This window comes from Panthera pardus, unplaced genomic scaffold, assembly GCF_024362965.1.
Source record: "Panthera pardus isolate Hobbes unplaced genomic scaffold, ASM2436296v1 HiC_scaffold_25, whole genome shotgun sequence".
Lineage (NCBI taxonomy): Eukaryota > Metazoa > Chordata > Mammalia > Carnivora > Felidae > Panthera > Panthera pardus.
Window position 1 is genome coordinate 61,922,489 of NW_026526821.1, and position 24,888 is coordinate 61,947,376.

At 46.4% G+C, this 24,888-nt stretch overlaps 2 protein-coding genes across 2 annotated transcripts; both read left to right on the forward strand.

The window, feature by feature from the left end:
• The first annotated feature begins 199 nt into the window (after positions 1 to 199).
• ANKRD39 (ankyrin repeat domain 39) lies at positions 200 to 17,989 on the forward strand. Its single transcript, XM_019461851.2, has 5 exons — positions 200 to 342; positions 5,035 to 5,138; positions 5,545 to 5,748; positions 13,818 to 13,999; positions 17,876 to 17,989. Exons 1-4 carry the CDS (start codon positions 243 to 245, stop codon positions 13,959 to 13,961), a joined length of 552 nt encoding a protein of 183 aa, XP_019317396.1. The 5' UTR covers positions 200 to 242; the 3' UTR covers positions 13,962 to 13,999; positions 17,876 to 17,989.
• ANKRD23 (ankyrin repeat domain 23) lies at positions 16,409 to 22,261 on the forward strand. The gene is made up of 9 exons (XM_019461724.2): positions 16,409 to 16,535; positions 17,876 to 18,022; positions 18,197 to 18,322; positions 19,321 to 19,446; positions 19,714 to 19,812; positions 19,897 to 19,995; positions 20,151 to 20,249; positions 20,392 to 20,490; positions 20,581 to 22,261. The coding sequence occupies exons 1-9, from the start codon at positions 16,509 to 16,511 to the stop codon at positions 20,674 to 20,676; spliced, it is 918 nt and encodes a 305-aa protein (XP_019317269.2). The 5' UTR covers positions 16,409 to 16,508; the 3' UTR covers positions 20,677 to 22,261.
• Positions 22,262 to 24,888: the final 2,627 nt, after the last annotated feature.

A 24,888-nucleotide genomic window follows, 5' to 3' on the forward strand; every position in this document is an offset into this window, starting at 1 on the left:
GCTTAGCCTGGGACGCCCTCGCGCGGCCGCCTCGGAGCGCGGTGGTGCGCCATAAGCCCCGCCCCGCCGCTTCCATTGATTCCCGAGCTAAAGCCCAGCTGGGTCGGCCTCCGAGGAAATCCTCGGCCGCCGAGGGGCGGATCCCAGAGCTGGTGCTGCCTCTGCTGCGTCCGCTCCGCCCACCCGCTGCGGCCGCGCGTGCGCACAACCGGCGGAGGGCGGGGGCGGGCGCCAAGGCTGGCATGGCGGCGCCGCGGCCATCCGCCGATAGCCCGTGCTGCTCTCATCCGGGTGTGGCGTCCGGCGTGCAACAGACGCTGGAGGAGATGGACTTCGACAGGGGTGAGGCTCCCCGCTGTCTCCAGGTCGCGGCACAAGGAGATAGCCGAGAAGCGGGACCCCGAGGGCCGCAGCGGGCCGGGTGGGAGCCCAGGGGGGCAGTGGGCTCCCAGCCCCCGCGTCAGTGAGATCCCACCAGGCACCTGGCAGGGGCTCCGCCACTAGAAACTTCGTCTCGTGTGCAGGTTGGGAAACTGAGGCCCTGGTTTTGTTAACTTTCCCAAGTGGTGGGGCGGAGCCCGTCTCAGCTGGTGCGCCCCCTAGAGACTCGGGGACCCTCAGGTGTCTGGGGGGCCGGGCGGCAGAATCAGCAGCTCGGGGTATTGCAGCTACCCGGAGGTCACGGAGCTTCAGAGGGGGCTGCGCTGCGAAGAGAACTAAAGTTCTGACCTCAGGTGTGAGCCCTAGTGTGTCGGATCCTGTAGGCTTTAGATATGGCACACACGGCCCTCAGCGCAGGTGATGTTATCTCTACCTTTGGGACCTGAGAAGGAACTCTTTTACCCCAGACTGTAAGGAGATCGTATCGCCAGTAAGGAACACAGTAAAGCTGAAAGAAAATGTCCTCTTTTCTTGGGAAGCTGTGTATTATCCCTCTGTGCAGAGGCAGCTTATACAGTAATAACACTGTCCTCAATTGTTGGGTAGATGCTACTGCTTTATATGCATTCTGACCCAACTATTAAGTGACTCTTGCATCTGCTTACTTCCCTCCACTTCTGCCACTCTTGGGGCTACTGAAGCAATTCCCTCATGGGCCTTCCAGCTTCCACTCCTGCCCTCCTATGGTGTTTTCTTCTCTACTTAGAGGCCAGAGTAACTTTTTGAAGGTATTAAATCAGGTGATTTCATTGCTCTTAGAATAAAATTCAGATTCCTTCCATGGCCTACAAACTGATCTAATCCCTGCCCGTTCTACTTCTCTGCCCTCATTTTATTCCTCATCCTTTTCTTTCCCCAGTCACTGCACTTCAGTCACACTGGGCTCCATTTTGGTTTCTCAGACATGCAAGATCTCTTTCTGACTTAAGGCCATTGTACTTGGTGTCCCAGCTCCTTGGAATGAACTTCCTGCAACATCAGGCTAGCTAATGCTTTTCTCTCTGGTCTCAGGTCAAATGTCACCTCAGAAAGACCCACCCTGAACACCCCATTCTAGTAGTTCTCAGCTGGGGGCAGTTCTGATCCCAAATGGTCTTTGGCAATGTCTGGAGACAATTTCAGGTGTTACTGGGAGGGTGCTATGGCATCTTGTAGGTAGAGACCAGGGATGTTGGTCTACATCCTACAGTGCACAGGACAGTTCCTCATAGCAAAGAATTATCTGGTATAACATGCTAATTGTGCTGCTGTTGAGAAAGAAACCTTGCCCTATCCAAAGTAGGGCCCCTTACCCTCCAGGTTACTCTGATATATTACTTTCATTAAAGCAGTTTTCACAACCTGACATTACTTTGTTTACTTATTTATTATCTATTTCCCACACATGGGAAAGATCCTTGTCTGTTTTCTTGTGTGGATTCTTTTTCTTCATATCTACTCTCTGGGTTTATTTTCCCGTTTCCTGGAGTATATCCTTTAAAGTTTTTTAGTGAGTATGCTTCTCCAACATTCATTCATTCATTCATTTCTCTCTCTCTCTCTCTCTCTCTCTCTCTCTCTCTCTCGACTGGTATAAAACTCTACGTTGACAGTTATTTTTTTTTATCCCTCAAACCTTTGAAAATATTTTTCCTTTATCTTCTTTTGTCTGCTACTGTTGTTAAGAATTTAGCTGATAATCTGCTTGTTACTCTTCAATGACTGGTGATTTTTTTCTTTTTTGGTAACTTAAATGTTCTCTTTATTCTTGATGTTTGGTCATTTCACCATGGTAGATTTGTTTTGATCAGTTCTCCTTCGGATTTAATGTGGTTTTCATCTGAGAACTCATGGTTGCCTTTACTTGAGAATAATTCTCTCTCTCTCTTTTTTTATGCTTAGTTATTTTTGAGAGAGAGAGAGAGACAGAGTGTGAGTGAGGGAGGGGCAGAGAGAGCAGGAGACACAGAATCCGAAGCAGGCTCCAGGCTCCCAGCTGTCAACACAGAGCCCAGTGCGAGGCTTGAACCCATGAACTGTGAAATCATGACCTGAGCTGAAATCAAACGCTTAACCAACTGACCCACCCAGGTACCCCTACTTCAGAATAATTCTTAGACGATATCTCTTCAGACATTTCCTCTCCTGTTCTGTCCAGTTTCTCTCTCTTTTTTAAACTCCTATTAGACACATGTTGGTACAATCTGTCTTCTATGTTTCTTTACCTCTTTTTAATATTTTTGTCTTTACCATTCTGCATTCTGGGTGATTTCCAAGTCACTCCTTCTCTCTCCAGCTGGGTCTGCAGTACTGTCCAACCATCTGTTGTTGTTGTTGTTGTTTTATTTCAGTGATTCTATTTTTTAATTTACTGACTTTTTTTTTTTTTTAAAGTAATCTCTAAAACTGACATGGGACTCAGACTCATGACCCCAAGATCAAGAGTCACATGCTCAACCAGCTGAGCCAGCCAGGTGCCCCTGACTTTTGTTTTAGATCTCCTTGTTCTTTTTTTACCCCTAACGTTCTGTTGATTTGTGGATTCTATTCCTTCATCTCTGTGAACACATTAAATGTTTTATTTTTTTATTTTTTAAAGAAAATTTTAATGTTTATTTTTGAGAGAGTGAGCACAAGCGAGCGAGGGGCAGAGAGAGGGAGACAGACTCTGAAGCAGGCTCTGCGCTGTCAGCGCATAGCCCAACATGGGACTCAAATGCACGAACTGTGAGATCATGACCTGAGCTTAAGTCGGATGCACAACTGAGCCATCCAGACACCCCTAAATGTTGTTTTAAAGTCTTTTAGATTGTGTTGTTATGGCTGATTTTTAAAGCATGCATTTTTCCATTTGTTGTATTTGCTGACTGTCTCACATGGCAGTGGATTGCTTCTTGTTTTACAGCTTCTAATTTTTGAGCTCATAGGCTGAGTGGTGGGATGTCCTCTTTTGTAAGAGATTATCCACATACCTTTGTTGGCTTCTGGAGGTATAAAACATTTTTTTTTTTTTTAAGTTGCCTCTGTGCAGCCCTTATAACATTCACTTGTCTGGGTCCATTTTTATTACAGATCCAGATTATGACATACTCTTTCTTGGGGGTTCTGCTCCCTAAGGGGTATAAATAAATATAGGTCCCACATCTCCAAGTTGCTTGATTTTTTTTAGGTTTCTTCTGCCTGTGCTGTCTTCTAACACCTATTGGAATGGTGCCTTTTCTCATTTCCTTTAAGTTTGTATTCAGATGTCACCTTATCAAAGATGCCATCTGTGACCACTGCTCATATCCCTTCTCTGCTTTATTTTTCTTCATAGGTCTTAGTACCACCTGACTTATTTTTTTCCTGTTTGTCTCCTATAATTAGAATGTAACCTCCATAAGACTAAAATTTGCAGGGCAAGGGGAGCACTGGAGATCAGGGATCTTTAATTCTTGGCTGATCCCTAGTGCCCAGAAGAGTGCCAGATACATAGTAAGTATTCAGTAAATATTTGCGGAATGAGTGAAGTGCCTGTGCCTGGCAGCTTGCTTCTTGCTGGTATTCAGACCAGGAAAGTAGAGATTTTCCAGTCCCAGTTCATCCATGACATGGTACTTCCTGCCCACCAGCTTTGTGCACAGAACCTTGCTGTATCTATTCCCTGCCATACACGTGGCCTGCAGCCTTTGATGCAGACCCTGCCCAGTTGTTCTAGCCAAAGCCTCTAAGATCCATGTGCAGGGACACCTGGGTGGCTCAGTTGGTTAAGTGCTGACTTCGACCCAGGTCATGATCCTGCGGTTCATGGGTTCGAGACTACGTCAGACTCTGTGCTGACAGCTCAGAGCCTGGAGCCTGCTTCCGATTCTCTCTCTCTCTCTCTCTCTCTCTCTCTCTCTCTCTCTCTCTCTTCCCCTCTTCCCCTCACCTTCTCACACTCTCTTTCAAAAATAAACATTAAAATTTTTTTTTAAATTATCTGTGTCTAGTTACAAGGACTTTTGGGATTCTGCAGACTCAGTACCTGCTCACCACTTTGGCTGTGGTTTTCACCTTGTTCTGGCAGCTGGTAATGTCCTTCTCTTGCTTTTAAATTTGCCTGTGTATTCAAATATTTTAAACATTACCTTATCCAACATTTGTGTATTTGAAGTGGTTTGAAGAAGGGATTTCTGTGTCTGCCCAATTCTACTGTCCTGATTAGACAAAGCCCCTTGTCTATCTTTTTTTTTTTTTTAACGTTTATTTATTTTTAAGAGATAGAGTGTGAGCGGGGGAAGGGCAGAGAGAAAGGGAGACACAGAATCCGAAGCAGGTTCCAGGCTCTGAGTTGTCAGCACAAAGCCTGACATGGGGCTCGAACCCACGAACCACGAGATCACGACATGAGCCAAAGTCAGATGCTTAACTGACAGCCACCCAGGCACCCCAGCCCTTTGTCTATCTTGTCCACGGCTACGTCGCCACCTCCTAGGACAGCCCTTGGCACAGAGGAGATCTCAGTTAATATCATCTGTTGAATGAATAAATCCCCCATTTTATAGGTGAGAAAATGGAGATCAAGAGGTAAAGGAAGCACTAAAAGTCTCCAGTCATTCAACATTATCCAGCACTTTGGTTGTCTTTCCACAGGAATCTGGTCAGCAGCCCTGAATGGAGACCTAGGTCGAGTGAAATATTTAATCCAGAAGGCAACAGACCCTAGCCAGCCTGACTCAGCTGGCTACACTGCTCTGGTGAGCTGGGGAGGAACACAGGGTCAGAGGAGGGAGAAGCTTTCATGTGGGATACGTGCTCCCTGTGGGGAAGGGGGTTATGTCGCCTTTACTCCTGCCCTTCTCTCCTAGCAGGTTTTCTGTTTTAAGCATCAGGTGAACCTGTTTTGTTTTTTTTTTTTAATTAGTGTTAAAGTGCTTTACATCAATTATTTAATTTCATTTTCCTAACAGTCCTGTGACATAGGAATAATTATTATCCTCATTTGCCTGTTGAGGAAACTGATGCTAGAAATGAAGAGGCTTGCCCAGGTCATATAGCTGATGGAGATCATCCTCTTGCTCCCGAGCCCATGCTCTCACCCCTCCACCACCCTCATTGCCTGCCTGGGCTCTGCTGTCTGAACTTGGTCTCTTTTCCCTGCAGCACTATGCCAGCCGCAACGGGCACTATGCTGTATGCCAGTTCCTGCTGGAAAGTGGGGCTAAGTGTGATGCCCAAACCCATGGGGGCGCCACTGCTCTGCACCGGGCAAGCTACTGTGGGCACACTGAAATTGCACGGCTCCTGCTGTCTCATGGGTCCAACCCCAGGTTGGTAGATGACGATGGCATGACCAGTTTGCATAAGGTATGCTCCCTTCCCCCCTCAAAATCTTGGTTTTTGTCATTATAAAAGTTATAACATGTTCGCTGTAGAAAACATGGGGAAAGCAGAAAAGGGAAAATACAAATCACTTATAATGCCAGTGCTTACCAGTCATCACTTTAGGATTAACGTATCTGGCATTTTTCCTGTGCATGTAAATTAGAATTAAATGTATGGTATCATTTTTTTTTTTCTTTCCTTTAGTGATATGCCATGAATGCTTTTCCATGAAGTTAGTTTTCTGAAGCTCACACCTACTTTAGGGGCAGCCCCTGGCTGGCTCAGTCAGTAGAGCATATGACTCTTGATCTTGGAGTTGTGAGTTTGTGCCTTACATTGCGTGTAGAGATTACTTAAAAATCTTTAAAAAAAAAAAAAAAGTTGAATGAAGCTTACACCTACTCTTACCTGTCCCTGTAGCCCACTTTCCATACTATAACCAGAGTGATTGCTTAATTAACCTTCTGACCAGAAATACCTACACATGGTGAAGAGTTTGAAGAGTACAAAACAGTGCAGCAGGAAAATGATTCCCTTCCACCCTGATGCCTGGTTTGTCGATCTTCTAGGGCACCTCCCTCAAGGCATCACTGTTACTGATTTCTTATGCACATTTGAAAAATGGTTTATGCATGTTTATGGCATATGTGTATACATTTATTCTTCTCTTGCCTCCACTTGGTTTTCTCCCAGAGTGATGGTTTTTAAATTAATTCTGATCATGCCACACCTTAGAGGCCTTCAAGGCCTTAAGCTGCTTTACAAGGCTGTCTGGGGTTAGCCCCTGCCTGCTTCTCCAGTTTATCTTTTCTTCTTCTCTTCTCTTTTTTTCCCTTCCTTCCTTCCTTCCTTTCTTTCTTATATATTTATTTATTTAAACAACACACAGTAAAGAATATTTTGGAGGGCGCCAGGGTGGCTCAGTCAGTTGAGCACTTGGACTCAAGACTCTTGGTTTCGGCTCAGGTCATGATCTCATAGTTCATGAGATTGAGCCCTGTGTTGGGCTGTGTGGAGCCACTTTGGGATTCTCTGTCTCCGTCTCTCTCTGCCTCTCCCCTGCTCTAGTGCACGCACTCTTTCTCTCTCAAAATAAATAAACATTTTTTTATAAAAGAATATTTTTGAATTGTAGCCTACAAAACGTAATTCTGGATGTGAAATTTTATTTTATTATTTTTAAAATGTTTGTTTATTTTTGAGAGAGAGTGAGCAGGGGAGGGGCAGAGAGAGGGGGACAGAAGATCTGAAGTACAGATGCAGGGCTTGAATTCACAAACTGTGAGATTATGACCTGAGCCAAAGTCGGACACTCAACCGACTGAGCCACCCAGGTGCCCCTAAATTGTAAAACAGAAAAATTTAAGTAGTTGACCGCATGACTTACCATCAGAACCTGTGGCAGACACTTTTGCTGTCCACCAAAAATTTGTGTTCACTCTTCATATTAGAGACATGTCTCAAAGGGGGCTCTGCAATCACAGACAACTTTCAGTTCCCTCTAGCATGTAGTGTGGCAAGTTCTCAGCCATTAGAAGACAAGACACACTGATGAGCTTCCTCTAGGAGGGTTTTCTTTTAGCAGCCAGTGTTCCTCCTCCACACACTCTACTCTGCCTCCCCAGGCAGTAACAGAGACAGCTAGGGGTCGGCAAGTCCACAGTAAGCAATCTGGACTCCAGAAGCATGATAGGAAGGTGCTTGTTTAAGTACAGTAGCCTTGAAATGTTAGGTCAGCAAAGATAGAGTTCTTATTTTTATTTATTTTGTACACCTGACTGTTGAATAATACATGTTATAATTATTTTTTAACGTTTATTTATTTAGAGAGTTTTGAGAGAGCGCAAGTGGGGGAGGGACAGGGAGGGAGGAAGACACAGAATCTGAAACAGACTCCCAGCTCTAAGCTGTCAGCACAGAGCCCTGTGTGGAGTTTGAACTCACAAACTTGATATCATGACCTGAGCCCAAGTCAGACACTTAACTGACTGAGCCACCCAGACAGCCCAGTACATGTTATTTTTTAAAAAAAATATATGATGGGAGCAGGGGTAACACTTTGATACAGACACTAGTAGATACATTTTAAAACATTTGTAGTAGAGTTTTTTTTGTTTTTTTTTTTTTTGTTGTTGTTTATTTTTGAGAGAGAGTGAGGGAGGGGCAGAGAGAGAGAGGGAGACACAGAATCTGAAGCAGGGTCCAGGCTTTGAGCTGTCAGCACAGGGCCTGATGTGGGGCTTGAACTCAACGATCTGCAAGATCACGACCTGAGCTGGAGTCGGATGTTTAACCACTGAGCCACCCAGGCGCCCCTGTTTCTGTTTTTTATACTTCATGATACCTCTTATATGAGGTATAGGCATAACGCAGACCACCATAATAAGGCAAGTCAAAGGAATTTTTTTGGTTTCCCAGTGTATATAAAAGTTATGTTTATACTATAGTATATTTAGTGTATGCTAGCATTATGTCAAAAAAAAATGTATGTACCTTAATTTAAAAATACTTCATTGCTGGGGCACCTGGGTGGCTCAGTCAGTTGAGCGTCCGACTTCAGCTCAGGTCATGACCTCGCAGTTTGTGAGTTCGAGCCCCCCGTTGGGCTCTGTGCTCACAGCTAGGAGCCTGGAGCTTGCTTCGGATTCTGTGTCTCCCTCTCTCTGCCCCTTCCCCACTCATGCTCTCTCTCTGTCTCTCAAAAATGAATAAACGTTAAAAAAAAAATTTTTTTTTAATAAAAAATAAAAATACTTTATTGCTAAAAAATGCTAACCATCTGACCTTTCAGCAAGTTGTAATCTTTGTACTGGTAGAGGGTCTTACCTCAATGTTAATGCCTGCTCCGGGTATCAGGGTGGTCAGGGTAGTGGCTGCTGAAGCGCTGAAGCACTGGATCACGGCAGTTTCTTAAACTAGGACGACAATGAAGTTTGCCACATTGATTGACTCTTCCTTTCACTTGAGCACTGAGAGGCCATTGTAAGGTTGTTAATTGGCTTAATTTCAATATTGTTGTGTTTCAAAGAATAGGGAAGCACGAGGAAGAGAAAGACTGGGGAACCAGTCAGTGTAGCAGTCAGAACACACACATTTATTAAGTTCAGTATCTCATATGGGTGTGGTTCATGGCATCCCAAAATAATTATAGTAGTAACCTCAGAGATTAGTGATCACAGATCATATGGAACTAGAAAAGACCGTGAATAGCCAAAGCAATCTTGAAAAAGAAAATCAAAGCAGGAGGCATCACAGTTCCAGACTTCAAGCTATACTACAAAGCTGTAATCATGCAGGCAATATGGTACTGGCATAAGAACAGACAGTCAGATCAATGGAACAGAATAGAGAACCCAGAAATGGACTCACAAATGTATGGCCAACTAATCTTTGACAAAGCAGGAAAGAATATCCAATGGAATAAAGACAGTCTCTTCAGCAAGTGGTGTTGGGAAAACTGGATAGTGACATGCAGAAGAATGAACCTGGACTGCTTTCTTACACCATACACAAACATAAAGTGGATGAAAGACCTAAATGTAAGACAGGAAGCCATCATAATCCTTGAGGAGAAAGCAGGCAAAAATCTCTTTGATCTTGGCTGCAGCAACTTCTTACTCAACAAATCTCCAGAGGCAAAGGAAACAAAAGCAAAAATGAACTATTGGGACCTCATCAAAATAAAAAGTTTCTGCACAGGGAAGGAAACAATCAGCAAAACTAAAAGATACCCGACGGAATGGGAGAAGATATTTGCAAACAACATATCAGATAAAGGGTTAGTATCCAAAATCTATAAAGAACTTATCAAATCAACACCCAAAACACAAATAATCCAGTGAAGAAATGGGCAAAAGACATGAATAGACACTTCTCCAAAGAAGACATCCAGATGGCCAACTAACACATGAAAAAATGCTCAACATCCCTCATCATCAGGGAGATACAAATCAAAACCACGAGATACCACCTCACACCTGTCAGAATGGCTAACATTAACAACTCAGGCAATAACAGATGTTGGTGAGGATGCAGAGAGAGAGGATCTCTTTTGCACTGCTGGTGGGAATGCAAACTGGTGCAGCCACTCTGGAAGACAGTATGGAGGTTCCTTAAAAATTTAAAAATAGAACTACCCTATGACCCAGCAATTGCACTACTAGGTATTTATCCAAGGGATACAGGTATGCTGTTTCGAAGGAGCACATGCACCCAAATGTTTATAGCAGCACTATCAACAATAGCCAAAGTATGGAAAGAGCCCAAATGTTCATCGATGGATGAATGGATAAAGAAGATGTGGTATGTATGTGTGTGTGTGTGTTTACATACATACATACATACATACATACAATGGAGTATTACTTGGCAATAAAAAAGAATGAACTCTTGCCATTTGCAACAGCATGGATGGAACTAGAGGGTATTAGGCTAAGGAAAATTAGAGAAAGATAAAAATCATATGACTTCACTCATATGAGGACTTTAAGACACAGAACAGATGAACACAAGGGAAGGGAAGCAAAAATAATATAAAAACAGGGAGGGGGACAATATATAAGAGACTCTTAAATATGGAGAACAAACAGGGTTACTGGAGGGGTTGTGGGAGGGGGGATGGGCTAAATGGGTAAGAGGCATTAAGGAATCTACTCCTGAAATCGTTGCACTGTATGCTAACTAACTTGGATCAAGTTAAATAAATAAAACTCCAGAAAAATAAAATTAAATTAAAAAATTAAAGAAAATGCTCTGTGAATTAAAAAAACATCACAAATCAGCGTAACAAACACAATAATAATGAAAAAGTTTGAAAATTTCAGGAAGTATGAAAATATAACAGATAGGAAGTGACCAAGAGCTATTGGGAAAACCCTGCTTGATGCAGGGTTGCCATAGACCTTCAGTTTATAAAAACAAACAAACAAAACCCACCATACCTGCATAGCTCAGTAAAGCAAAGTGCAGCAAAACGAGGTTTTCCTATATATAAAATAGTCAAACCTAGAAGCAGAGAGTAGAATGGTGGTTTCCAGGGGCAGGGGGGAGGGAGGGAGTTGCTGTTGAACTGGTATAGTTTCACTTGGGCAAGTTGATTAAGTTCTACGGATCTGTACTGTGCCTGTAGTTGGCTGTACTGTGTGGTACACTTTAAATTTGTTGAGAAGGGTGGGGTGCCTGGCTGTCCCAGTCAGTAGAGCATGTGACTTGATCTCAGGATTTTGAGTTCAAGCCCCACATTGGTCCTGGCCTACTTAAAAGGTGGGAGGCTATCATTTAACAATAAAAAGAACAATTACCGGGGTGCCCTGGTGGCTTAGTTAAGCATCCGACTATTGATTTCAGCTCAGGTCTCATGGTTTGTGAGATTGAGCCCCGTGTGGGGCTCTACACTGAGAGCGCAGAACCTGCTTAGGATTCTCTCTCTCCCTCTCTTTCTGTCCCTCTCCCACTTGCACAGGTGCTCGCTTGCTCGCTCTCTTTCAAGATAAATAAGTAAATAGTAAATATGAAAAAAACAATTTCCAAAACTAATTACTTTCTTAAGGTAGATCTCGGGGTGCCTTGCTGGTTCAGGCAGGAAAGCAGGTGACCCATGATCTTGGAGTTGTGGGATTGAGCCCCATGTTGGGTATAGAGATTACTTAAAAATCACAAATCAGTTAATTAAGAAGGTAGATCTCATGTGAAATGTTTTTACCACAATAAAAAAATGGTGTGGAGGGTGCTGTCTCAAAGATCAACTTAATTTTTAGGAAACCAGATGTGAATATTTCATCATCCAATGATTTTCAGATATATTACACTTGCATGCACTTCAAGGGAAAATGTCAACCTTTCCTCCAGTTTATCTTTTTTTTTTTTTTAAGTTTAATTATTTAAGTAATCTCTACACCCAACATGAGACTTGAACTCACCACCCCAAGATCAAGAGTTGCATGCTCTTCTGACTGAGTTAGCCAGGTGCCCATCTTGAGCTCCCATCCCCTTGTCTCTTAACACTGATGCCCAGTTTCTTTTCTCTCTCTTTTTTTAATGTTTATTTATTTATTTATTTTGACAGTATGTGCAAGCATACTTGCAGATACTGGATGGTTGGGCAGAGAGAGAGGAGAGAGAGAATTCTAAGCAGGCTGCATGCTCAGTGTGGAGCCTGACATGGGGCTGGATCTCACAAAGTGTGAAATCCTGACCTGAACTGAAATCAACAGTCGGATGCTCAACCAACTGAGCCACCCAGTCGCCCCTCAGGCTCAGTTTCTTGACCCTATTATGGTGACACTCCAGGGCCTTACATATCAAGCTATCCCCTTCTGGATGCCTCTCTCCCAGTTTTCATCTGGCTTGTTTCTGTCTTTCCTTCTGGATCTCAGCTTCTACATCACACCCTCAGAGAGCCTTCCTGTTCCTTAGACGTGGGCAGCTCATGCAACTGATGTGCAGAAGCACCCTGCACTTGACTTTCCTAACTTTTCTCCTTGAAATTCCTTTGAATTCTGTCTCTGTCCCTAGAGATAGCTAAGACTTGATCTTGTTTACTGTTGTAGCCCCAGCTCTTGGCCTAGGTGCCCAATGAATATGTGCTGAGTGAACAACCGGATGTTGTTTTATTTTCTTTTAAGATGCTTGCCATTTGGAGAGGCAGATTGCTTATTTCTTAATGGTCTAAACTGGTGTTGCTCATTTTGTTTTAACTCCCATGGAGGGTTTGTACGGGCAGGACACTGCCGCAGATATTGCTGGCTGGTGTTCCCCACAGCATGAGGCCTTTTCAGCGTGTATCCTGTCTTTTTCTCTCATTCAGGGGATGCACATGTGTGAGGAATAGGAATTGTTTTTTCTTTTTCAAAAAATAAGCTACTTGAAAACTTTGGTCCTTTTTTTGAAAAAATTCTTTGGGATGCATCTCACAACTGCACACAACATACCACTGCCTGAATTGAGGCAACAAAATTGAGAACCTTGGGTCTGTATTTCTCAAGAGGACCTGCAAAATAAAGATCTGGATTCAGATTACAGACCATATTTGCTGCTAATATTAATTTTTACACCTCTCAAAAGCCCCTAGGTACATCAGTCTGTCTGTTGGGAGGAGCAGGGAATTCAAGTGGTATAACACAGTTGTTAAGAATTGAGACTTGGCGGTCAGATGGACCTGGTTTAGAGTCCCTAGGCTGCCACACTGGCTCTGTGACCTTGGACAAGTCACTTGTATAAGCCATCTGTAAAATGAGAATAATGATAATTCCTATCTCTGAAGGTTATTGTGAACACTGAATAAACTAATCTATAGAAGTCACTTTAACTCTCTCCTCTGGGGGAGTTAAGTTAAAAAGAGGCAGAGGAAAATAAAAAATGTTGAAAAAAAAAATTAAAAAAAGAAGAGGGGCGCCTGGGTGGCGCAGTCGGTTAAGCGTCCGACTTCAGCCAGGTCACAATCTCGCGGTCTGTGAGTTCGAGCCCCGCGTCAGGCTCTGGGCTGATGGCTCGGAGCCTGGAGCCTGTTTCCGATTCTGTGTCTCCCTCTCTCTCTGCCCCTCCCCCGTTCATGCTCTGTCTCTCTCTGTCCCAAAAATAAATAAAAAATGTTGAAAAAAAAAAATTAAAAAAAAAAAAAGAGGCAGAGGAGAAAGCTGAGAACCTGAGCCCATTTTTCTCTGCTCATCTGAAAGGTCCCAGAGGGCAGAGGCTGTGTCTGGTATAGGTTGTACCCATGGTGCCCGACGCCCTTGTACATTTGTAAAAGACACTCAGATCTAAGGTTCTATATTTGTTTTTAATGTGCAGGCCTGGAGAGAGAAGAATGGCCACTGAGCAAAGGACACAAGAGAGAAAAACTCAAGCTAACTGCCAGAATAGCACTAGAGAATTCCACCAATCTTTATGCAAGTTGTTGGGATTTGGTAGGAATTAGGGGAAATCTACTCAAACAGCCAGTGTCTCTCTTTTCACAAGACCTTTTTTAGGACCAAGAAATTCCCAGAAGTGGATCAAGAAAGGGCAGGGCCCAGTGAGGGTATGGCTCTTGATTCAGGTCTCTCTCTCCACAGGCTGCTGAGAAGGGTCACGTGGACATTTGCTCTCTCCTGTTGCAACACAGCCCAGCCCTGAAGGCTGTCCGGGATCGGAAGGCACGACTGGCATGTGACCTGCTGCCCTGCGACAGTGACCTACGGGACCTGCTGGCCAGCTGAACTGCCACCCTTCTGCTGTCTTAGGCTGCCATGCAAGGGTACACAGACTAGCCCTCCCAGCCCCTGCCTTGGTCAGCATCCATGCTGCAGGGTGGGAAACTGAGGCCTGAAGAGCCCCATTCTGGCCACTGTGGAAGTGAGGGAGTAGATCTCGTGGGGCTGTAAGTGCTTACGCCTGGACAGATGATCATATTCTAAATTAGTTCATGTGGAAACATCTATCCCTTGGAAAAAATAAAGTTGTATCCTTACCTCATCCCATGTTCAAAAATAAATTTCAAGTAAAGACCTAAGTATAAAAACAGAACTATGTAAGTATTAGAAGAAACCACGGAATAGATGACAAAAGCCACTTTCTGGCTGAGTGCCCTTGGAAAAAGTCACTTCACCCATCTGTCCTGGCTTCCTCATCTGTAAGGTGAGGATGATTATAATACGGCCTGCCTTAAGGGCCGTGCGGGGGTTCAATGAATGAATCTATGGAGAGCACTAGAGAGTGTGCTGGGCACATTGCAAGCAGTGTATTTGGAGGACCCACTTCCTCAACTTGCATTAATTTTAACAATCTGCTAGATTAAAAGTGTTCTTGCTTTATTTTGCATTGCTGATTATCAGTGAAGTTGACCACCTGTTTTCTCTGAACTTCCTGTCCATACCTATTGCCTAAAGACTTTCTTCCTTTGATTGATTCATAGGAGTTTGTATATTCTGGATAGTAATATTGTGGTTTTTTTCTTTCTTACCATCACTTTGTTGGTATCTGCTCATGGAAATTGGTACACCTGCTGTAGACAGCAGTTTGACAATATCTATCAAAACTTAAGTGAGTAGGGCCAATAATTTGATTTCTCTGTAGCTACTTAGAGAAATATCCATAAATTTACTTACAGAGACGTTTACAGAGTTGTGCATTGGAGCATGTAGTGTAATTTAAAAAAAAAGGAGGAAGGGAGGGAGACAAGCGAAGTTCTCTCTGTTAGGGCAATGATTAAATTCTGGGACACGTGTCATTTGGGGGAAGTTTAGCAGAGTGCAGTGTAGGCTAATGTGGAAAGCGTGCTGAGTTGGGATCAGTGTGATGCCTCTTAAAACGTGGCTATAAAAACATGACTGTACATCCACAAGACATAGAGGAAAAGAGGATATATACAACACCGGTACACATGGTATCCCCTGGGCCACTGTGGCAAGAGTGGTTCATCAAGTGCATCTTGAGTTTTGTTTATCTTCCAGTTTTTTATAAGGAGTAATTTTTTGGTAAGAGTTCATACCAGTTAATTTCATGTGGAAGAAACTAGTTTTACTGGTGAGAGTTTCAGTGGCAGACAATTGAGTCCAGAACTGACGTCTTGTCTTATCTTACTTACCCTCACTCTAGGTAACTCCCCCTCTGCATTCTCAAAGGCAAGAAATCACGCTAGACAAAAACCCCTGGTGCATAAGGACCAAGTTTCTCTAAAAACCTCCAGGTTCCCTAAGTTTCAAAACTTGGATGTATTTACCAAGAAGCCAGCTGTGGGTGGAACCATTCCCAGCCCTTTGGGGCCTCGGGCTGTCCTTGACCTGTAGTTCTTCCCTCCCTCTGGTTCAGGTCATCTCTACTCATGTAGCTCCAATTCTGGAATCTTATTTACTACCTATCAGATTTCCTTTCAAAGGTCAAAGCAGAATTCAAGGCACAGCTGGGTGAAGGGCATGCTTGGCATCTTAAAGGGAATTAGGAAGTTTGACTTTGGTGGCTTGAGACAGGTTGCTTTGTGACTGGATTAATGGTTGACATTCCGTACTTGGACCTGGAGTGGATCTCCGTTCAGCTTCCATGTGGAAAGGCATGCTCCCTGCCAGGAGGGCGTTGGGTAGGGGACCTGCATGTGTGGGACTTGGCTTTTCAAGAGGCATGAGGTGCTGATGACAGGCTGGACTTGGCCCCTGGTGGTGGTATAATTTAAAACACTGACTCTCAGAGTGGTGAGGGAGAAGAAACAGGAACTATAAGGGAGAAGTGAGGGCCACCTGGGGAAAGAAACCAGCAAGAGTAGGGAGGGCAGTCTTGAAACTGGGAGTGGGAGGTCGCTTGAAGCCTGATTTCCTCCTGTAGATGCCATGAGGATTCCTGACGCAGAGGTCAGCCTCTTAGGCCTGTCCTTCCAGAGATATCCTCTAGGATTCTGGCCTCCTTTTGCTTAGGACAGGCTGGCTGGGTTTTTTAGGATCTCAGGCAGCTAGACCTGCAGCAACATGGAGGATCACGCTCAACTCTTCTCTAGTGGCCCAAGCACCCCTGCATCCGTTTATTGGTTGGACCACTCCTGAGCAGGTGCAGGAGAGTGGGTGTCTGAGAGTGCACCTGACTCAGCTGAAAGCGGTTCCTGCTGCCTTCAGCGGGCTATACGCCCACACTGGTATTTTGGTCAGTGTTACAGAGCCACTGAGCAATCTGGCCCAGGCAAAAGCCTCTGGCCTGCCCTGCCCCCAGGAGCTAGCTCTCTATAAAAGGGCTGAGCCACTCAGCTCCTCTCACTGGGGGTGTGAAGAGCAGGGGGGACCATGGATGTCATCAGCATCCAGCAGTTGGTAAGAACAAGGGGCAGAGGGGAGGGAGGCCAGGCGATTGTCTAGACTGCAGGCTGGCTCGGCAGAACGAGGAGGTCCAGCTAGAGGAGGGCAGGCAGCTTCTATCTGTGGTCTAAGGATCAGGTTTTAGGAGCAGAAACATGCGGTGGTTTTCTGGTGTGGCAGCCCAGTTCTGTGAGGTAGCGAGAGAGGGAAGCAATGGGAAGATGCGGAGTGACGGCAGACGTGACAGCCCTCAAGTTTAGTGAGTTTTCCTCTGGACTGTGATGGTAAAAGAGAAATTGGAAGTGGTAGGTTACTTTGGAAGATATGAGTGTAGCTGGGGTGTGGGTTTAGTTCAGCTGCTAGGATAACCATCACTCTGGAAATGGTCCAGAGGGTCTGGCTGCCTTGCTTGGGGTAGAGGAAGGGTGCTCTTGAGTTCCCAGGCAGTGAGAGAAGCGGTGACACCAGTGACACTTAGGGGTGTCTGTTTTGGTGAGGCAAGGCACGGGAGGGAGGCCCAGGACTCAGGTTGCCCAGTAAGCCCCTCTGCAGGCCAGTGCCTTGGCGGGCCCAGCCCAGTGCAGCCTCTGCTGGGAAGTGGGTTGCTGGGCTTGAGGAAAGTTAGGTTGCCAGCGTTTACTAGTTAGTTCTGCATGCTGGGAGCCCTAGGCTCTGCCATCTGTCATCCCGTTTCCCCTCTCCCCCAGTATCCTTATTCCTTAGTGCTCCCCAGCTCTTGAACCCCCAGTGGGTGCGGGGGATAAGAACAGATCATGATATGGTGGGTTCTGCCCCAGCAAAGTCCCAGTACTTAGTTTCCTCCTCAGCCTCGTGAGCTAATTGCTAGTGTTACCCCCATTCTAGTGATGAAGAAACAGAACTTCACAGGAGCCAAGATTTAAACCCAGGAGTTCACAATTTTACCCACAAGGCATGTCCTCTGTCCTTCTGAGCTTGGGGTTATATGGCAGTATGGCGTGGTCTGGTAGGAATGTAAGGACGATGGCCCAGGAGGGAAGCTGAGGTGTCACCTACCCTGAGCATACCTGGACACAAGCCCAGCAATATAAATAGATGTGGCATCACGCCCCTGACCCTGTGTCCTGCTGACAGGACAGGGTAGGCGGCAGTTATCCTGGGCCCCAGGCAACACTATAGTAGGTGAGAGCCAACATCCACAGGTGGCAGGGAGCATGCCAGCAGAGCACCAGGAAACTGCGAAGGGTCAGACCACCCCGACATCCACAACACTAATCTCTGTAGGTCTGCTCTTCCCAGGATCCCTGTACTGCACTGCTGTGTCTTCTAAGGACTCTTCATTTTTCTGAGTGTTTATCCTTATCCTGCTCCTACAGGTATGTGGAGAAAGAGTTGAAAGGAAAGCGTCGGGATGTGGACATGGCGTTGCTGATTGTGGAGGCGGGCCCAGAGCCTGGAGGCTGGGAGCCCAAGAGGCCGTGGCCTGGGAGCAGTGGAAACTCGAAGAAGAGAAGAAGAAGAAAGTGAGCAGTGCTTGGGGGCCCAGTGGGTGCCAACGCCAAGGGTCAGCAGTGAGGGCCTCAGGCGGCTGGGGTCCCTCCGGTGGGTGGGAGACATAGTGAGCCCAGCCAGGAGCCTGCCCCCGAGGCTTCCATGACCAAGGCTGACTACTGGTGTGGTCTGGTCTTGTGCCCCAGCTTGAGAGATTGAACAACTCCAGACTGAATCTGGAGACTCTGGCTGACTTGGAAAACTTGGTTCAAAGACGGAGAAAACGACTGAAACGCAGAGTCCCCCCTAGGGCACCTGAGCCCACGGTTAAGGTAAGTGAGGAGTCAGGGTGAGGGGAGAGTGCACACCTGGGGCCGGAGTTTGTGGGGAAGTGCTTCCTCTCCCCCGGGAGGGCTTGGGGAAGAGTGGATGCTGCCAGCCACCAGCTCACTGCCAGGGCCTGCCAAGCTGAATGAAATCCATTTTGGAGGGCACACAGCCCCCTACTTGTTTGCTGGGGGACCACACACAGGGTGGCTTAAACAACAGAAGGTTATTCTCCCAGTTCTGGAGGCTAGAAGTCTGAGATCAAAGTGTCAGTGGGGTTGGGTTGGTTCCTTGTGAGGGCTGTGGGGGAAAGTCTATCCCTACCAGCCGTCTAGCTCCCGGGGCTTGGTGGCTAGCTTTGGTGTTCCCTGGCTTGTGGGTACATCACCCCAACCAGTCTCTGCCTGAGTTCACATGGCACTCTCCCCATGTGCATGCTGTGTCCACATGTCCCCTTTCATTAAGGACACCACTCATATTGGATTAGGGCCCACTTTATTCCAGTGTGACTTCATTTTAACTAATTCCAGCTGCTTATTTCCAAATAAGGCCACATGCTAAGGTCCTGGGGTTGGGATTTTAGCATATGAACTTAGGGGGTGGGGGGCAAGGCAACCCATAATGGGCATAATAGGTGCCTAGTCAGTCAGAATCTCCTGGGGGGTGGGTTTTTAAGAATCTCTGATTTGGGGGCACCTGGGTGGCTTAGTCAGTTAAGCATCCGACCATTGGTTTTGGCTTCAGTCGCAACCTCACCGTTCATGAGTTTGAGCCCCGCATCAGGCTTCATGCTGACAGTGCAGAACCTGCTTGGGATTCTCTCTCCCTCTCTCTTTGCCCCCTCCTGCTTGTGGGAAAAAAAGATTAAAAAACTCTTGATTTGTACAAGCCACCAGCCAATGCTAGTCTTTAGCCAGCTCTTAGGGGCCCGCTTGGCTAGAGTGGTAGGGCCCCAGAGGCCTGTGGTTTTGGGAAATGATTTGGTCTCCTTCAACTTATCCAGCTGCAGCCCCAGGCCCAGCTGGAGTCTGTGGACCTGGAGATGTTCCTGAAGGCAGCTGCTGAGAACCAGGAGACCCTGATTGACAAGTACCTGACAGATGGAGGGGACCCCAATGCCCATGACAAGGTAGTGAGAGTGGGGTGAATCAGACTGCAGTGTCAGCGGCTGCAGGGGTGCTGTCTTCAGGGTATTTTAGTTCTGGCCTACGAAACTGCAGGCCTTTTCTATCTTATGGGGCACGAGTTGCCTCCTGAGCCAGGAGGGAAGGGCCCTTGGTGTGATCAGGCAGCAGGCACATCTGTTCAAGGAACCCAATACTGGGAATAGGACCCGGGGCAGGGCCTTAAAGGGGTGGCCATGCTCCCTCTGCCTCATCTCCTGTCTCTACCCCAGCTGCACCGCACAGCCTTGCACTGGGCCTGTTTGAAGGGTCACAGCCAGCTCGTGAACAAGCTGTTGGAGGCAGGTGCCACTGTGGATGCTCGAGACTTGGTGAGAACTGGGAAGGCCCACCCTCACGGCAGACACCCTGCCTTGCACACAGCACGTCAGTACGTTGATGCTTTTGTTTTGTAGCTGGACAGGACACCTGTGTTCTGGGCCTGCCGTGGAGGACACCTGGACATCCTCAAACAGCTGCTTAACCAGGGAGCCCAGGTCAACGCCCGGGACAAGGTGAGGGGTGCACTGCTGTGGGGTGGTCTGCTAAAGAGAAGACCCAAGAATGCACAAGAGCTCAAGCTATTCGTGGAGAAGCGAAAGCACAGCCTTTTGGGGTTGCGATGAGGCCTCACCACTTGGAGCAGACAGATTCTCATCCACTCCCTTAGATCTGGAGCACCCCCCTGCATGTGGCCGTGCGCACGAAACACTGTGACTGCCTGGAGCATCTCATTGCGTGTGGAGCCCACATTGACGCACAGGACAAGGTAAGGTGCTGGGCCTTTTGGACTTGGGTCAGCTCCACCCGGGAACAGTGACTGAGAGAGCCAGAGCTCGAGGACAGCACTTGCCAACTTGAACCTTCCAAAGATGGGGAGGTTGGGAGGATAACATCCCCTTTCTCAACAGGAAGGGGACACAGCTCTACACGAGGCTGTGCGGCATGGCCACTACAAAGCCATGAAGGTACTGCTGCTCTATGGAGCCAAGCTGGGCATGCAAAATGTGGTGAGTATGAGCAGGGCTGAGGCCCTGGCCTGAGAAGTGTGGGTGGAGCTCTTAAGGAGAAGGGGACTGATCCAGTATCCTTGTTCCTAGGCCTCAGTGACCCCGGTGCAGCTAGCACGAGACTGGCAGCGGGGCATCCGGGAAGCTCTGCAGGCCCATGTTGGGCATCCCCGCACCCGGTACTAGTGACAGCAGACCTGCAGGGTCACTTCACAGCCACCATTCCATCCCCTTTACCTCCCATCCTTATGTCTTGTCATCCGCACCACTCTGTGGGTCTCACCTCAGTCCTTATTCCTCTGTCCTGGGACTGCTTCCTCAGGCCAGTCCTAACAGGACTGAGCAGCAGCACTGAGGCCAGCAGGTGAATAAAGCAGGCCTCCCTGGCCCGAGTCAGGGCTGACTTGTTTCCTGCCAGGGCACCAGCTAGGAAGGGCTGACGCAGAGGACCACAGGGAAGCAGGGAACAAAGTGGGTCCAGATGAGGAACAGTGTAGGGAGAGTGGGAATCCAGGATGGAGCGAAAAATAAGTCCTAAACCTTGAGCTGCCCAGGGTTGGGTACTAGGTGTCCTTGCTGTCCCCTGATCCTCAGTCTGAGAGACTGTGTCCCTCCCTCCACGAGGGAGAGGGGGGCGGGGATTCAGTACATGGCTTGTGGCTGCCCTGGGGCAGGGGTTTCTCTGGGGAATTCCATTCCTATCAGCAGCAACCCTGATAGCATGTGGAGTGGCTCTAGACAACTTTGGCCTTAGGGATTCTGGAGGTGGGTCTGGCAGTCTGGAGGGGACGCTCAATAGGTTTGAGGCCCCACTGCAGAAGTCCAGTACCAACCTGGTTGCCTCAGAAGCCCTAAGACTGAGGAGCTAGAGCTGATGTTTATTTTAGGGAAACTTTGTGCCTACTGCCTCAGGGCTTTGGTCAGCCTGCCTGCCGCTCTCTAGTTGACCAGCTGGTGGCGCTTCTGGTAAGGGTGAAGTGCCTGGGAGCTGGGGATTGCTTGTGGCCCACCCAGCTTTTGGGGTGGTGGCCCGTAACCCTACTTACTTTGCCTCAGGCAACATCGCCCTGGCACTAGAGCTTGAGCCTGGACCTTGCAGCTGCACCTGCTCTGCTTTCTCCCACCGCTGAGGTGGGACATCGAGGAGCTGGTGGCTCAGCCCTGGAGGGGAAGCAGAGGAGAGTGAGGAGCACACCTGCTGCTTTCCCTCCTCTGCTAAGTGGTGGCAGATTTAGGACCCAGCTTCCCACGAGCTCTCCTGAAGGTCCCTTCCTTCCACTGCCTTTTCCGCTCCATGGCGCACTGGCGCAGACCCATACTGCTGGCAGGGCTGGGTCCTGAACTGGCGGAAAATGAGTTTTAAGGAACTTTGCCCTAAATGGAGAACTACAAGCTGAGGCCCCAGCTTTAAGATGAAGGGTCAGCCTCCCTCACATACATAAGGTACCTGGATTGACATCCATTTTGCAGTTCTTTCTAGTCTAACATTGGTGGCCTTCTTGGGCCGAGCACAAGGCTATTCTTAGGATGGAAAAAGCGACTAGAGCTCCCACCGGGGGCCACACACCTTCCCTTCTCATGGACAGCCCCTGCCCTGTGGTGAACTGTAAGGACAGTTTGCCCAGGTGCCGGAGCCATAGGAGAAATAGGCATTCAAGTCCATGGAGAAGACGACCCCCCATCTAGAAAATGGGGACCCTTACTTGACAGACAAAAATACCATTTTATACGCATCAATATTTTTTGTTCATTAAAACTGGTTGACTATCCATCACAGCCTACTTGTCTGTTCTGGGCTGGGAGGGGCCAGTTCATTAGGTCCGAGGCCTTGTCTTCCTCAGCAGCAAAGCTCAAGCCTGTTAACCATACTGGCCTGACAGCAAGATGGGCTCCCAAGTGCAGAGTGGGGAGTCCAGACACTTGGCTTGTGTGCTCAAGGCATCACTCACTCACTCACTGATGGGCAAGTTCCAAGAGCACTGGTTCTCAGACTTGGCTGCTTATCACAATCACCAGGGAAGGTTTTAAAAAGTCCTGATGTCCAGGGGTTCCTGGTAAGCTTCTGACTCTTAATTTCGGCTCAGGTCATAGTCCTGCCTAAGATCCTCTCCCTCTGTCCCTCCCCAACTTTTTCTCAAAAAAAAAAAAAAAAAAAAAAAAAAAAAAAGGTCTTGATGTCCAAGCTAGTTAAATTCTCTCTGGGGTAGGACCCAGGTATCACCACTATGATGCAGATGACACACCTCTCTATGTAGGAAACCCTTAAGGATCTACAAAAAAAATCACCTAGAATAAAGGAGTTCAGGATCTCAAGATCTAAAACAAACATACAAAGTCCTATTTCTGCATATTAGCAATGACTACGTGGACATGAAACTTAAAAAAACACAGTTCCACTTAAAAATTGCTTTTAAAAATGAAAATAGTACTTAGATGTAAATCTAACAAAACATTTAAGGACTTGTATGCTGAAAACTTCAATACAATGATGAACAAAATTAAAGGAGAGTTAAAATAAATGGAGACCTACCTTGTTCGTGGATTGGAAGATGAGACCTAGTAAAGATGTCAATTCTCCCCAAATTGACGTACAGGTTTAATGCAGCTCCTACCAAAAATCCCAGCAAGATTTTTTTTGTAGATAAGATTACTTAGAAACTCATAGCTAAAACATCTTTGAAAAATAAAATGGGAGGAACTGGTCTACCCGACTTCAAGACTTAATATAAAGCTATGGTAATCATGACTGTGGAATTAATGGAGTGACAGAGACAGATCAGTGAATGGAACAGAACAGACAATGCAAACATAGAAATATGCCCAACTGATTTTTGACAAAGGTGCAAAAAAAAAATGTAATAGAGGAATGCCTTTTCAACAACTGGTGCCAGAGCAACTGGACATCTATAGGCTGAAAAAACAAACCCTTGGGGCACCTGGGTGGCTCTCAGTTGGTTAAGCATTCAACTCTTGATTTCAGCTCAGGTCATAATCTCACAGTTCATGAGATCCAGCCCTGTGCTGGATCTGTGCTGACAGCAGGCTCTGTGCTGACAGCAGAACCTGCTTGAGATTCTCTCTCTCCCTTCTCTCTCTGCCCCTCCCCTGCCCACGTGCACTTGCTATGCCTCCCTCTCTCAAACATTAAAAACAAAAATAACCTAAATCTTGCACAAAAATTAACTCAAATGGATCACAGACTTAAACGTAAAACATAAAACTGTAAAGATTGTACAAAAAACAGGAGGGGCACCTGGACATCTCAATCAGTTAAGTGTCCAGCTTTGGCTCAGGTCATGATCTCTTGATTCCTGGGGTTAAGCCCCACATTGGGCTCTGTGTTGACAGCTCAGAGCCTGGAGCCTGCTTTAGATTCTGTGTCTCCCTCTCTCTCTGCCCCTCCCCTACTTGCACTCTCAGAAACATTTGAAAAATTAAAAAAAAAACAAAAACAAAAACAAAACAGACAATCTTTGGGATCTAGTACTAGGTAAAGATTAGACATGATACCAAAAGCACAATCCATAAAAGGAAACGGGTAAACTGGAGTTCATCAAAATTAAAAACTTTTCCTTTATAAAGAATCCTGTTTAGAATATGAAAAAAATAAGGGACTGGGAGAAAATGTTTGCAAACCAAAAATCCAACAAAGGCCTAGTATTTAGAATATATAAAGAATTCAAAACAATAGTGAAAGACCAAACCAATTACAAATGGGCAAAAAGAGGGGCACCTGGGTGGCTCAGCTGTTTGAGCGTCCAACTATTGGTTTCAGTTCAGGTCATGGTCTCGCGGTTCGTGAATTCGAGCCCCTCACTGGGCTCTGCGCTGACAGTGCAGGGCCTGCTTGGGATATTCTCTCTCTCTCTCTGACCCTCTCCTGCTCGTGCTCTCAAAATAAACAGAACTTAAAAGAAAATGGGCAAGGGGCACCTGGGTAGCCCAGTCAGTAAATGTTCAACTTCAGCTCAGGTCATGATCTCACAGTTGTGGGTTCGAGCCCCACATCAGGCTCTGTGCTGACAGTTCAGAGCCTGGAGTCTGTTTCACATTCTGTGTCTCCCTCTCTCTCTCTGCCCCTCCTCAGTTTGCACTCTCTCAAAAATAAAACATTAGAAAAAAATTTAAAAAAAAAAAAGGCAAAAGAACAGGTATTTCACAAAATAAGCACATGAGAAGATACACATCAGCCATTCTGTTAATACAACTAGAAGCCACAAAGATATCACTACACACCTACCAGAATGGCTAAAATAAAAAATGGTGACAATACCAAATGAAGATTTAGAGAAACTGGATCACTCACACATCCCTAATAGGAACAGAAAATTGTACAGCTAAAGACATGTAGCAGTTTGTTTAAAAAACTAACCATGCAGAGAGGCACCTGGGTGGCTC

What these genes read in the sequence shown, in the direction of transcription:
- ANKRD39 (XM_019461851.2), top strand. Translation starts at nt 243, where the DNA reads ATGGCGGCGCCGCGGCCATCCGCCGATAGCCCGTGCTGCTCTCATCCG. An exon ending in CAGCTGGCTACACTGCTCTG is followed by an intron (nt 5,139 to 5,544) that starts GTGAGCTGGGGA and finishes TTTTCCCTGCAG; the next exon opens with CACTATGCCAGCCGCAACGG. An exon ending in GCATGACCAGTTTGCATAAG is followed by an intron (nt 5,749 to 13,817) that starts GTATGCTCCCTT and finishes CTCTCTCCACAG; the next exon opens with GCTGCTGAGAAGGGTCACGT.
- ANKRD23 (XM_019461724.2), top strand. Translation starts at nt 16,509, where the DNA reads ATGGATGTCATCAGCATCCAGCAGTTG. An exon ending in CACCTGAGCCCACGGTTAAG is followed by an intron (nt 18,323 to 19,320) that starts GTAAGTGAGGAG and finishes CAACTTATCCAG; the next exon opens with CTGCAGCCCCAGGCCCAGCT. An exon ending in ACCCCAATGCCCATGACAAG is followed by an intron (nt 19,447 to 19,713) that starts GTAGTGAGAGTG and finishes TCTCTACCCCAG; the next exon opens with CTGCACCGCACAGCCTTGCA.